A 13308-nucleotide genomic window follows, 5' to 3' on the forward strand; every position below is an offset into this window, starting at 1 on the left:
CTCCTCCCCCTTTTTGTACTGAGTAGTTTAAGTTAGACTGAATATGAGATTGGAAAATTCTATGACAAACTAATTTAGTTATAAGCTCACACCAGACTTAAAGCTACTTGAATCACTCAAAAGAGTTTGGAATCCTGCCTGAACTTCAGTTGGGCACATTTTCCTCAGAAAAGCCATTTCTGTGGGTAAATTGGGACACACATACACAAAGGCCAGCAATATTAAGATCATTCCCAGCTCTCTGTAAGTTACGGTATCTTTTTAAGGCTTTGTAAATCAGCCTCCCAGTAAACGAAATGTTTATGAAGTTTTCTAAAAGCATTTATCCTTCTAACACCTTTTGCCTAGTGAATTCAGACAAACCTCTTACAACAGGTTCCCGATTTTCAACTCGGTCATCAGAAATTTCCACATCTAGAAATGTTTTGTGCAAGAAAAACATTAACAAAAGCCCCTTAAAATCTTTTATATAAGAGATCTATACATACCTTGTTTCCCCCTCCAGGAAGGAAAAAGGCAGCTTAATTCATTTATTTGAATACCAAAATATAAGGACTGAAAAAAGCTGCTAGCCAAAGACATAGGAGGAAATTGCAAAAAGAAGAACCACCAACACCAAAATAAAAACCCCATCACACAAATACCAACTCTTTGCACTCACTAATGTTGGGAAATAAATTGCTCTTACATACCCACAGCTGTGGTAGGAAAGAAGACATTGCAGTGTTGAACTCAGTATTAGTATTTAGAACCTGTGTATTTTTGGCTAGCAATACCCTTAAAAGCTTCCCAAAACACATTCCAGGTAGGAGATTTAGACATACTTCCAATTTCTTAGTAGTTAGAGTAGTTGCCAGTTTTCAGCTACTCACGGCAAATAGACAGTTGTTTCTTTATGAAAGATCTCTGAAGTACCTCAGTCAGGTAAATAATCCTTGTACAAGTCTATCAGTTGCAGTAACTACAGAATACCCAGAACATGTTGATGTAACCATTTCTTTAACAGTCTAAGTCTGGGTAACCCCATACAGAGTGTCTGAGAGACACCTGGCATCATTGAGTTTTATTTTAATAAAACAAGGATGATGCTTTTGATTTTTGTGAGCTATGACTTTCTCATCTCATGATGATGATTTAATTCTTAACAGAGTTGATCTTGGGTTTTGAGTGGCAAATTCAAGTTGGCAGTAGAGTGTGCAAGGGGAGGGAAGGGAGGAGTATCCATCTTTAAGACTTCAAACGTATCCTGAGAGAGAGACTGTAAGAAAGAATTAAACCAAACACCGGTGACTGACTTGTGCAAGAGTAAATTTCTGCACTTGAGTAATTATTGCAAAAAGCTATAGAGGACAGAGAAAAACATAATAATGATGGAAGTGCTGAGATTACTATAAAAAATAGTCTTTAGACACTGAATATTGCAATAAACATCCTTAGATGATAGCGCAAGAAGTGACCAGCAAAAATATTTTTAAATGCTTAAAGTTTATTGTCAAAACAAACTGCCTTTTACAAAACATACAAAAAAGTAGATCTCACAATGGATATAAAACAGGCTAGTAAAATAGTTCATCTTGCAGCCCCAATGACCCAGTTTATCTTCCATTTACTAGAGTAGCAGGAAAGCATCATGTCCCTTGCTTACTACTAAACAGAAGTCCAATACCCAGCTTCAAGTAAGGACTAGATGTATATTTAAAGGTGACACAAAATAAAATTTACTCTTGGCACCAAAACTGGGTGAGCTGCAGGAACACTGTAAGGAGTTTAAGAGGAGATCTTAATTGTGTCCTGTAAATACCAAATTGGTTACGATTTCTGGAAGAGGTTGATGGCTTTTGACCGGAAGCAGTTCTTTTTCACATGGGTAGATTTCTGCCTGTAGCCCCTACACAGGCAGCTTACAATAGAGCACCTTTATTGGGTGGTGCAATCAAGGGCGTTCTCTTTCTCTGGAGTTCTGAACCAACGCTCAACGTGTTCTTCTGAGGGCTCTATTCCTGCAGGTTGCAGACCTATACAGAAGACAAAAACATTAAAGTAATACAAACTTTTGCAGTTAGGCAAGCAATAGTAATACAGCAATTTGAATTAGTGTTTTAAATGTTAACTATCAAAGTTTCCCTTTGAGGAGCTTTGTGCTGTGAGGGACTCTGCATTATTACTAAGTTGGCCATCACAAGAAACAGTGATGAGTCACATTCTTTATGGAAATCTGACATTAACACCTTAAAAACTGGTTAACTCTTCAACATATCTGCTGGGGCCTTCTGCAGGTTTTTTAGAAGCAAGTGTAATGATAAGGGTAGCACCATTAACGTAAGCTAGTGTAGATCACTAGGAGACCTCCCCTGAAGTCACCAGGGCAGAAACAAGAAATTCTGAGTAGGGCTGAGGAACAGAAGTTATCAAAACAGATATCACTGCAGCTGGAGCCTGGCGGGCTGGCAGATTCGATGTCAAAGACTCAGGTCTACCATCTTAATAAGAAGTTTAGAAGAAAGTTAACCAACCATTGACTTTGAATAGTTTTGCCAGAGGTCTGTGCTTAACTAATGTAAAGTTTAAAAGTAAAACATTTTAAAGCATCTGTTATGCAGTAATGATATTCTGCTAATTAATGTTTTCAAGTCAGTCATCAATATTTCCACTGTGGCAAAAGGAAAAAAGCTTGTGTAATCTTCAGGGGGTGAAGGCCTCCTTTAAGTATTTAGGGTCTGTAAAGCATATATAAGCTTCACAGCTCCAGCTGGTCAGCCCTTCAGTCAGCTGACGAAGCATTCAAAAACATTATCTTGTCATGCAAGTCTTGGGTCTGAATATGGAAAGCAGGGGGCATTTACCCTCAACTTGCAGACCACCTGTTATATTTTCTCTCCAGGTCTTTACGGGACATCACTACTGTGCTACATACCTATTAGTTTACTCAAGCCAGAATTATCAAAGAAACTTGTTGGAAAAGGCGGTGGCAGAGATGTCGATGTGTCCCGAGTCACAGTTTCCTGAGAAACGGGTTCCTTTGACGGTGGAGGCATTTGCTCTTTAAGGGAAGAGGACACTGTTGTCTTTGGAGACCTTGGTACTTTCTCTCGAGTGTGTTCACTTAATGATTTTTCTCTCCATTTTAGGGCTCTTTCTTTCCATTTCCTAAGTTCCTCTTTCAGTTGACGCTCATTACTGAAAAGAGCAAAATAACCCAGCATTCAATTAGGAAACAAATGAAGCAATTCCTTTAAATACGGAAAAATTCCCAACAGACAGTTCCTGTATCTTTTGATAACATGACAGACATGTCAATGCAAGACCATATCTGTGTATCTTGCTTTGCTTTCAGATGCACAATTTTTTTAATTTAAGCTAAAATTCCTTCCAACATACAATCTATCTTCTAGTCTTTAAGAAATCCTTATGGAAGAAAGGAATTTAAAGTTCAAAAGTCATATATATACAAAACCAATAAATATAAGCTTTAAATAGTTTATGTGAAAGAATCTAGAAAATCAACCCTACTACTACTAGTCCTAATTACTCACTCCTATAGATTTCCTAGAAATACTAATGACACACATAGGTTAATAGCAACCAACGATGTGACATATTGCTGATCAGCTCTATACTTACCTTAGCAGAAGATCACTTTGCTTCTTCAGGTGCAAGTTCTCTTTCTGTAGCTTAGCTTGTTCAGATTTTAGAACTAGTATTTGCGTGCTCTGCACAATACCACTGCCTCCACCACAAGTAATGGGTGTTTGGGATTGCCAAGGAGCTTCTGTTTCCTGCAGCACTAGAAAAGATTTATACAGCTGCGTGTTATTTGCACAGTGCTGAAAACCAAGTCAATATAATATAATATTTAGTCTATTCCTTTCTATTGCCTTATATGTAAAACCTTACTAGATTACAACTGCCACTACAACAGTTACTCTTTTTTTATAGAGAAATACACCTTATAATATTCACACTGTCAGGGAGTTATTTTGAACCTTAAAAGACTGTTCGCTTTAGAGTTGAAATAGTTACAGTTTTGGGTATGCCAATTATGATTAGAACTAGGTATTCTTATGTGATGTCAGTTAAGGAAATAACAGCAATATGAGCTACTACTGCTGCAGCTTATCCCACCACAACAGCAAACACGGCTAGAGAAAAAACACAGGAACTGCCGATTCTAATGCAGTATACATGCAGCTAAAAGTTTACTTTCCATTTCATCTTCCAAAGCACTCAATCTTCCTAATACTCTTTCAGGCCTGCATCTCAATCTGGACTTTAACCATATAACCTTAAAACTGAATGTTTAACAGGAAAGAATTCCTTGTATTTATCTTGAATTTACCGGTAACGTCTTTTTCTTGGTGTGCTCTTCTGAGTTCTTCTTTGAAGTCTCTTAATTGATGTTCTTTTTGTTCTAGAATAGCTTTATAATTAGCAAGTCTATATGCAGCAAGAAGGCGGAAGGAAAAAAAAACCCTGTCAGTTTGATAACTATTACAGTTGCAAGACAGCTAGTTTGATTTCCAAATGAGCTATGAGATACAAACCCTACCCAACATATATAGGCAAAACTACATAAACTTCTTATCAGTTAGATTTTAGATAAAATGTAGAAACCCAAAAGTTGGACTAGAATTATTCTCTTTGTATCCCTTCTATCCATGGACCTAGTAATTTCAGCTACTGCTTTCCCCTCACTTTCTTTTGACATTTATAGCTGAACACGAGTTGAAAAATTTTGGTGGGTACAAAAGGAAAGAGCTTTGTAATCAACCCAAGACAGATACGGTTTTTACTTTCTCTGGAACCTCGATACAATAAAAACATAGGACATAAAGCCAAATGCTCACTTCTTATTCTGTGGAAGAAAACAGAAATGTAGACGCTAAAACCCAAGTAGCTGAGAATTGTAATGAGGTAAAATTTGAACTCACTTAATTTCAAAACATTTGGATTGTTTCATTCTTTCCATATCGTATTTTACCAATTCTGTTTTGAGATGTTCAATTTCTTCTTTGTACAACATAGCATCTTTATCTAATTTTGCCTGAAAATAAAATAAAAGATCTAGTATGAAGAAAGGCTTGTTGATTAGCAATTACTTTAACAATTGCTTACTTTGTTTCCCTACTATGTTCCACTAGATTTTGTGGGACAAGACTGGAAACAGAAGTTACTTTGGGGTAAGAATGCCCACATTACGAACTAGCACTGTGGTATTAGTTGGTATCCTAATTCTGGTGTATTACACACAATCATGTTTCAGCAAGTTTTGTTAACTTGTTTGCAGATACAGGTCTGGGAATTTTGAACTAGTATGCAACTATATTACATAGAATAAACAGCCCATGCTTCAGTTTCAAAATTTAGACTTTTTTCAGAATGCTTCAGAAACACATTGTGTACAAGTGATAAATTTAGAAGCTAACATCATAACAAGGGTTCTAAATTTTGCCTTTGAAGTCTGCATTAGAATTTTAAACTGCGTACTAAACAGGCAAGTAGATTTTTAATCTAAGAATGTTACATGGAACAATAAATTGATTTTATAGTGCTATGTTTAATCTACAGCAGTTCTCAAGCATGCACACTGTCTCTCTCAGATCAGAAAAGAATGAGAAGAAATATTCTGCACATACCTGGAGACTCTGAATCTCTGTTAAGGCAGTTTTGAGGGACTTCTCTGTCTCATCTAGTTTAACTTGCAGTTGTGTTCCCTCGCTTGCAGCCGATTTTATTCTTATGTCTGCTTGCAACTTGCTTATCCTGTCATCTCTCTCTTTGACTTCTTTTCCTACTTCATTTATTACGTTTTCCAAGTTCTGAATTTTTATTTCCATATCCTGTTGGAATCAGTTAGGATTAAAAATCTAACACTATAAAATTTATGGCAACCCTCGATGTCTACCTCACTGTTGTCACCTTTTTTCTTAAACTTGAGTATTCCAGAATAAAGCGCTTTGAACAAGTGGAACTGTGGCATAAAACTAGGACAGAGAGAAATAAGTGTCCTCAGTTCCCAGAATTAGAGATTGGAAGCTGGAGAAGAATTCTGTTTGACATAGTGAATACCATACGCTTAAAAGAAGCATCAAGAGTATCACAATATTAAAATCAATACTTCAAAACCAAATGGGAATATTTCATATGAATTTCTAAACCGACATATATTTATGTACAGAAAAGAGGTAATTAAAATAATCACATTACAGACAAGAGTTCAAACTTCCACTTTGGGAATAAAAAAAAGCTGAAAAAATGAAGTGCACTGAAGGCCAGCATGTTGTATGGTACAGAATTACAGCTGCCATCAATGTTTGTTTTCTTTTCAGTTTGAAGTACTCTCACTTAGAATACAAGAATCAAAGTTTTCCTTAGAAAAAAATATATTGGTACCTTTCTATCTTGCTCTGCAGCTTTTAATTTGTTATGAAGCCTATAATTTTCTTCTAATGCATGACTGGCAGAAGCACCAGGGGCCAGTTGTTCTTTAAGAGTGTTTAGTTCCTGAAACAACTCTTCACTTTTCTCTTTTCTCTGTTTCAATTCAACATCAGCACTTTTACTGTAACTGGCAGTCCTGGCATCCAGCTCTGAAGAAAGTTCAAGGAGTACCTGAAAAAAAGTAGGGTCGCATAGATAAGTTTTAAATAATTTTTGATTCAGCTAGAAATAAGGCAAGTGAAGAAAGACAGTATCTTGGCCTGTATTCATTGCATATTCTTGTTCAGTATAGCATTTGAAGATGCCCGCTATCGGAAATGGAATCAATAATACTCGTAAGTCTGGTTTCATTTCCAAAAGAGGGAGGCAGGAAACTGTACAAGAAAAGGATAATGCATGGCAAGTTTACCAGTATTTCTGCATTAACTCGGACACTAATAAAGGAGGTATTATTGGAAAGACTTCTTGAAGGTCAGTAACAGAAACAAACTAGTATTCAGAGATTTTTGCTATAACGTGTTCACTGAAACCATTTGAAAGAAAATACACATTGGACTAGTCTAGAAACTCACATGCATAACATGCCAGATAAAGAAAAGCTTTGGACTTATCAGGAAATGACAAAGTTATACTAGATGTGTTTATTTGATAAAAGCTTTGATCTACATCATATGACTGTCAGGAAATTCTTCCTAAAAGCCTGCCAACATATGGAAATCCTGAAGTCAGGAGTGGCTATTGACTCTAAGGAAGAAACTTGTAAAAACTGGTTAAACTTAACAGGACAGAACTGAGTCATATTTGGGAAAGAAGGGTGATGAGCTCTTCATACTTTAGATCAATACTAGTAGAAGGAATAGTGTGAACGCTCCAGGAACTTTTCCAGGATATACTTGTTAGGAATACTGTCCCTTCAAGTAATCTGAAGGTAGCGGATTCTATCCTATAACCTATTTTTGAGCAACATTCAATATATTTAATCAGAGAGATGAGATCTCATGAAACGCTCTTCATAACGCACTTAATGCCATAAAACACTGGTCTTTTTTTTGTCAAAGGGGCAGAAGGTAAGGAGGACAGAAGAGAAAAAAAGCTGAACCACCTCTAGAATAACTTGACTTTCTGAAGTTTGAAAATGTATGAGAATAAGTTACAATCATTTTTTTTAAAAGGCTTAAGTAGTTTTGATAGTCGGCTTGAAGAGAGCAGACAATCTCGTGGGCAAAAAGCCTAGAGAAAGTGATTGCATCAGGCTGCTAAGTTCTGCAAACAAAGCTATATAACAATTTTGTATCTACAGTTTCTAGAATTCAGTCCAAAATGCAAATCCACCCCACCCCCCATGTCTATGAAACCTTTTACAAGGATTGGAACAAGATATGCAGGGAAGTGGTCGAGTTACTATGCCTAAAGGCTTTTAAGGTATGGATGTGGTGCTTAGAGACATGGTTTAGTGGTTAACTTGGCAGTATTAGGTTTATGGTCTAAGTCCATGATCTTAAAAGTCTTTTCCAACCCAAATGATTCCGTGATTCTATCTTACAGTTAAGTATGATTATAGTAAGTGTGACAATAATAATCTTTAGATAGCCTTTTTTGTTTCATTTTCAATCAGATTTGAGGCAGTTACAGAGTCCTTGCACAAAATAAATTTCTGACTGAAGAACGCTTAACTGTACCTTCACTTTCGGAGTCCAGAATCCATGGACTTGCGAAAGCCTTCCATTATCTTTCTTTAACTCTTCTATAAGTTTCTCCACATTGAAGTGAGTTCCCGAACAAGCTTCCCAGAACTGTGTTGTTTCTTTTCTAGCACACTCTTCCTGTTGCAGCTCTGCCTCTATCCAGATGAGCTCACTTTCCATTTCTGATACATCTTTGAGAATGCTCTTTAAAAAAAGAAGGGATTCAAGTTCAAATAGACACATAGCTATCAAAGCAGTAAATACACAGTTTGGTCTCTTAGCTATGAAGATTTGCAAGAAGTCTGTTTTAGCATCTAATTATCATATTAAGGGAATTTCACTATACTTTAATTACAACCCACTGGGAATATGAGAAGACAGCCTACATTCCTGGGGTAGGTTGGAAGGGAAAAGGGGAAAAAATATGCACGTTAGTAGAAGTTTCTTTCATTATTTAAAAAGCCATCTTGATATCAGGTAGTATGTATTTTACACGGCAAATCAGAAAATAATGTTCCCAATGTCTTACAAAGCAATAATTTCACTTTGAGCCACTATATAAACCAGAATCTTCATATATGGAATTAGTAGCACAGAAAAATAAGAATTCTACCTCCCTCTTTAAGTGAGGTCTTAAGAGCTAAAAGCAATGCCATTGGATTAGCACCACCACAGTATCCCATACTTAGAAATATGCAAGTCTTTCTGAATGAAAATTGCTTCAAATGCTACCTCTGCATCCAATTGCAAACTCTGCAGCGCTTCACTGATGTTTAATTCTTGAGAAGATGTTTCATTCTGGTTCAAATAAATCTTCCTGAGACATTGAATCTGAGCTTGTAGCTGATCTTGTTTTCTCTTTTCCTCAAGCAGTTCAATTTCATACTTGTTAACAGTAGAGTAATAGTTGCATTTCTTTGAGCAAACACGACTAAACAGAAACTGTTGGAGAAGAACAGTATTGCTTTAAATTGGTACCCTGCATCTAGGTAAAATTCTGTATTTTATAATGCAATCTATTTACTCTCAAAGTGTGTAGACATCCAGAACGACTAAAACATAGCTAAGAAAATTAAGTTCACACGTGCTTTATAGCAATAGCATAAAAGACTTTCAGCTGGGTCAGCATTTCTAAAGTATGCTATTTTTTTGTAGGGTTCTAAAAAGGCTGAAAAGTCTAAGAGGTGTTAGGCAGTCTTCCAAGAATCTAGGCTTTGAAAAGCAAAGTATTTTTGTTGTATTTATTTTTTGTTGTGTTTACTTTCTCTTAGAGCTGTGAAAACTGCAGATAATATACAAAAATAATGCCTATTTTAAGCTTTATTCCAGCCAAGATCACTACTTATGTCTTAAACATCTTTAACTGTCACAGCTAAAAGAAATTTACAGGAAAAAAGAAAAAACAAAATCTAAGTGGAGTTACAAAATAAAGCTCTTTGAATACTTATTAAACTTTTTAGCTAACGGATATTTACAGAGATGACTGACTCAAGACGACATCCAGTATTTTTGTAAACCAGACATGAACCTCATCCTCATCCTCACCCTACCCTGCTCCCCATCCCATTCCCAACAAAATCACCTTAACATTTCATGGTAAACAAATAAAACCACTTTATGCAGAAGTACAGTAAACGATATGATAATAGGAGTTCTTTCCCAATTCCTCTTCACTTTTTTCTTGATAACTGCAATCTCTGAACTACAAATTGTGGAAGTTTTGAAAAGCTACAGAAGTTATCAAACTGCCTGGACAGTTTTGCAGAATAAACTTGCATCTCCAAGGCATCGTGCGTGTCTCTTTACCCCACACTAAAATACTTAGGGGCCCATAATTTGATTTATGGAATACAGAAAGAAAATTTGTTTTTCCAATTAAAATCAATTATTGTTGATGAAATACTGTGCAAAGCAGCTAGACTACAGTGAAAATCTAAGGTTGATTAACTTAACTAAATAGTTCCAGTTTTTCAGGATTGTAAAGCGTTTACTATCAACATACTTTCCACAAAATATACCTTCACAAAAATCAAAGCTAGAGTATACAGAATCCTAGCTCTCCATATTGAGATCTTATTAAAAAACCTAAACCAAAGCAATATGAAGCATCCACATATTCAGCATTTTAAGTTAGTACCTTCAGTTTGTTCAATAAACTCTGGAGAAGACCATTCCGTTTCTCATTTTCATACTGAAGTCTTCTGACTTGTTTACCTTCTTCTGGCGAAAGCAGAGTCATTATGACAGCTACCAGTGCTTTCTGACTATCCAGGTCATTCCTCAGTTTAAGAGACACTGTAGAGAGACATTCGTACCTCTTCCCTATACTTGGGAATTTCTCAAGGAGTTCCTAAATGCAAGGGAAATAAATTCAGTCGGGCACAATATGGAAAAGAGTGATTATCTATAAACAGAAGCTTAATATAAGCCATCAGACTCCAGGAATAACCCCTACAGTATGACCAGGTTTACAACAGAAAAGTTAGTAAGAGTAAGACTTCAGTTTTGTCTTGTCATAGGAATATGACAAAAAGCTGTGCACCATAGCAGAGAATTTTAGTTTTCCAGAAAAATCCAGAAAAATTGTGGGAGACTTCAACCTTACAGATATCTGCTGGGAGTACAATACAGCAGAAAGGAAGCGGTCTAGGACGTTCCTGGAGAGCGTGGAAGACAAATTCCTCACACAACTGGTGAGTGAACCAACAAGGAAGGGTGCCCTCCTTGACCTGCTCTTTGTGAATAGAGAAGGTCTTGTGGCGGATGTGATGGTTGGAGGACGTCTGGGACTAAGCCATCATGAGATGATAGGGTTTTCAGTTCTAGGTGGGATAAAGAAGGGAATTAGCAAAGCAGGCACATTAAACTTCCAGAGGGCAGACTTTGGACTGTTCAGAAGATTGGTTGGCAAAGTCCCATGGAAGACAGTCCTTCAGGGCAAGGGAGCCCATGAGGGCTGGGCACTGGAGAACAAGTCTTATGAGGAGCGGCTGAGAGAGGTGGGGTTGTTCAGCCTGGAGAAGAGGAGGCTGAGGGGAGACCTTATTACTCTCTACAACTACCTGAGAGGAGGTTGTGGAGAGGAGGGAGCTGGCCTCTTCTCCCAAGTGACTGAGGACAGGACAAGAGGGAATGGCCTGCAGCTCCACCAAGGGAGGTTCAGGCTGGATATCAGAAAAAAATTCTTCACGGAAAGAGTCATCGCGCACTGGAACAGGCTGCCCAGGGAGGTGGTCGAGTCACCGTCCCTGGAGGTGTTTAAGGAACGGGTGGATGAAGTGCTTGGGGACATGGTTTAAGAGAGTGTTAGGAATGGTTGGACTCGATGATCCAGTGGGTTCTTTCCAACCTGGTGATTCCATGATCACATTTCACAAGCTCAAGTTCTTTTTGTGATTTAGATTGCCCAGCCTGTAGATCAGGCCTGAAATGGAATTTTTGCCTGTTTACAAGTTTGCCAGCTATGCTGACCTTAGGATGATCTCTCTGCTTATCCTCTCCCTTACAAGCTGAGTACGCTCTCCCTTTTTCCTCCCCTTCCCAAGTTGATCTACTTGGTCCTTTGTTGAAATACTTAGCTAGGTTATATATTTTAAAGCAAGTACAAAACATCCTAGGCATACTGCCTCCATATTTGGTTCTTAGTTGAAAGAAGCAGGATTCCTGAGTTTAACATTTTGCTCCACAGTAAAAACATTGCAATTAACATATGGTATATGTCCAACAGAAGCAAGTACAAGATACTTAAAAAAAATGGCACAAGAAACAGAGGCAAACAAGGTCCTACCAACAGAGTGTCATTAAAAGAAATCAGTTGATGTTGTTTACTTCTCTCAATATTAGCTACCTACTGCTGATGTAGATAAAGACAGTGTGAATGAAGAAAGCTACACATAATCAATTCTTGCAATTTGGTCCTTCCTTTATCCCTTTTAGCATTAACTGAAAAAGCACTCAAGGTTTTTTCTAGCACATCTAGAATGATGTCCAAATCCGCTGCACAGATGTAAAAAATGCAGTACAAGGGTACTTTAAGTTCCATACATATTCATAGATCTTGGTTTATTTAGGCTTTCAGTGGGTTAGTAGTACTTCTCATATCTGTGGGAAAGTAAACTCAGAATAGTTAATTAATAAAAGATCTAAGGAATGACAGAAGCTTCCTATTTTCAGGAGAGAAGCTATTTAATGAAACTAATTTACTGGAAACTGATTTATTTTTGACAGGAGTAGTGAAAGGAAGGATTTGGGTGTGGGTTGCAAAAACAAAATGGCAAAGCACTTCTACATGACTAGATCTTTTCATTGGGGTGGCTGGACAGCAATGAAATCAAGTGAACTTCTTGGTTGAGACATCTCAATTTAATATTCTTGGAACAGGATGCATGGCCACTGAAAAGCAATAAGCCAACTGATCCCATGGTTTGCAGCATCTTAGCAAGATATACAAACAACTAAATATACACAGAAGCAAGATTTATGCTTCAGAACTAAAGAGTATTAAGGTTAAACATGCATCCTTAAAATAAGCAGAGAGGTAAGCTTACCTTAATTTTCAAGTTTTTCTTCAGGCTGTCATCAAACATCTGCTCTGTATTACCCAGTGAATTCACCTGAATGGACATATCATTCAAACTTCTCTGCTTCTGTTGTTCTAGAGCACTTTCTAGCTTTGCATTTGTTTCAACATACTAGAATTTAAAATATAAATACTTAAGTACCATTTAAGAGATGTGATGAATAACCTAGGTCTGCTACTTGCAATACCAACCATTTCAGAATTTTTTTGCAATTCGGTCTTGAGCTGGTCCCGCTCAGATGTGACATCCTGGAGAAGTTTTTGTAGCTCATCTTTTTCTCGATTAATTGATGAGATTTGTTCTTTATGTTGGGAAGAGTGACTAATTCTTTCAGCCAATAACTGGTCTTTTTCACACGATATGATATTTAGCGCCTCTGTTAACTGTTGAATCTATAGTAAATAGTGGAGAAAAAACAAGAATTAATATTTAGTCCTGGTCTGTATACTGCCCTGTGAAATACTCAAATCAGTTGGCAAATATGAAGAACACAATTTACAATAACTCTAAAACTTGCACTAACAGCAAGAAGTTTAATAATAATTTGTGTTCTAATAACTCAGAAACAGAAATTAAAAGGAAGAGGAATAGCATTATATCTAAAG

The 13308-nt window shown here is 36.9% G+C and overlaps 1 protein-coding gene across 3 annotated transcripts in view; it reads right to left on the reverse strand.

The window, feature by feature from the left end:
• Nucleotides 1-1484: 1484 nt before the first annotated feature.
• Nucleotides 1485-13308, reverse strand: part of CENPE (centromere protein E) — a 35265-nt gene continuing 23441 nt past the window's right edge. For all 3 annotated transcript variants that reach the window (XM_054066358.1, XM_054066357.1, XM_054066359.1), the window contains 12 exons: nucleotides 12895-13095; nucleotides 12671-12814; nucleotides 10261-10473; nucleotides 8856-9065; nucleotides 8118-8327; nucleotides 6391-6609; nucleotides 5634-5837; nucleotides 4929-5041; nucleotides 4337-4434; nucleotides 3622-3784; nucleotides 2915-3177; nucleotides 1485-2015 (listed from right to left, as the gene is read on the reverse strand). In XM_054066358.1, coding sequence (XP_053922333.1) covers nucleotides 1918-2015; nucleotides 2915-3177; nucleotides 3622-3784; nucleotides 4337-4434; nucleotides 4929-5041; nucleotides 5634-5837; nucleotides 6391-6609; nucleotides 8118-8327; nucleotides 8856-9065; nucleotides 10261-10473; nucleotides 12671-12814; nucleotides 12895-13095 — 2136 coding nt within the window. In that variant the 3' untranslated portion in view covers nucleotides 1485-1917. The remainder of the gene's footprint in view (nucleotides 2016-2914; nucleotides 3178-3621; nucleotides 3785-4336; nucleotides 4435-4928; nucleotides 5042-5633; nucleotides 5838-6390; nucleotides 6610-8117; nucleotides 8328-8855; nucleotides 9066-10260; nucleotides 10474-12670; nucleotides 12815-12894; nucleotides 13096-13308) is intronic.

This window comes from Cuculus canorus, chromosome 4 (genome assembly GCF_017976375.1).
Source record: "Cuculus canorus isolate bCucCan1 chromosome 4, bCucCan1.pri, whole genome shotgun sequence".
In the NCBI taxonomy this organism is placed as follows: domain Eukaryota; kingdom Metazoa; phylum Chordata; class Aves; order Cuculiformes; family Cuculidae; genus Cuculus; species Cuculus canorus.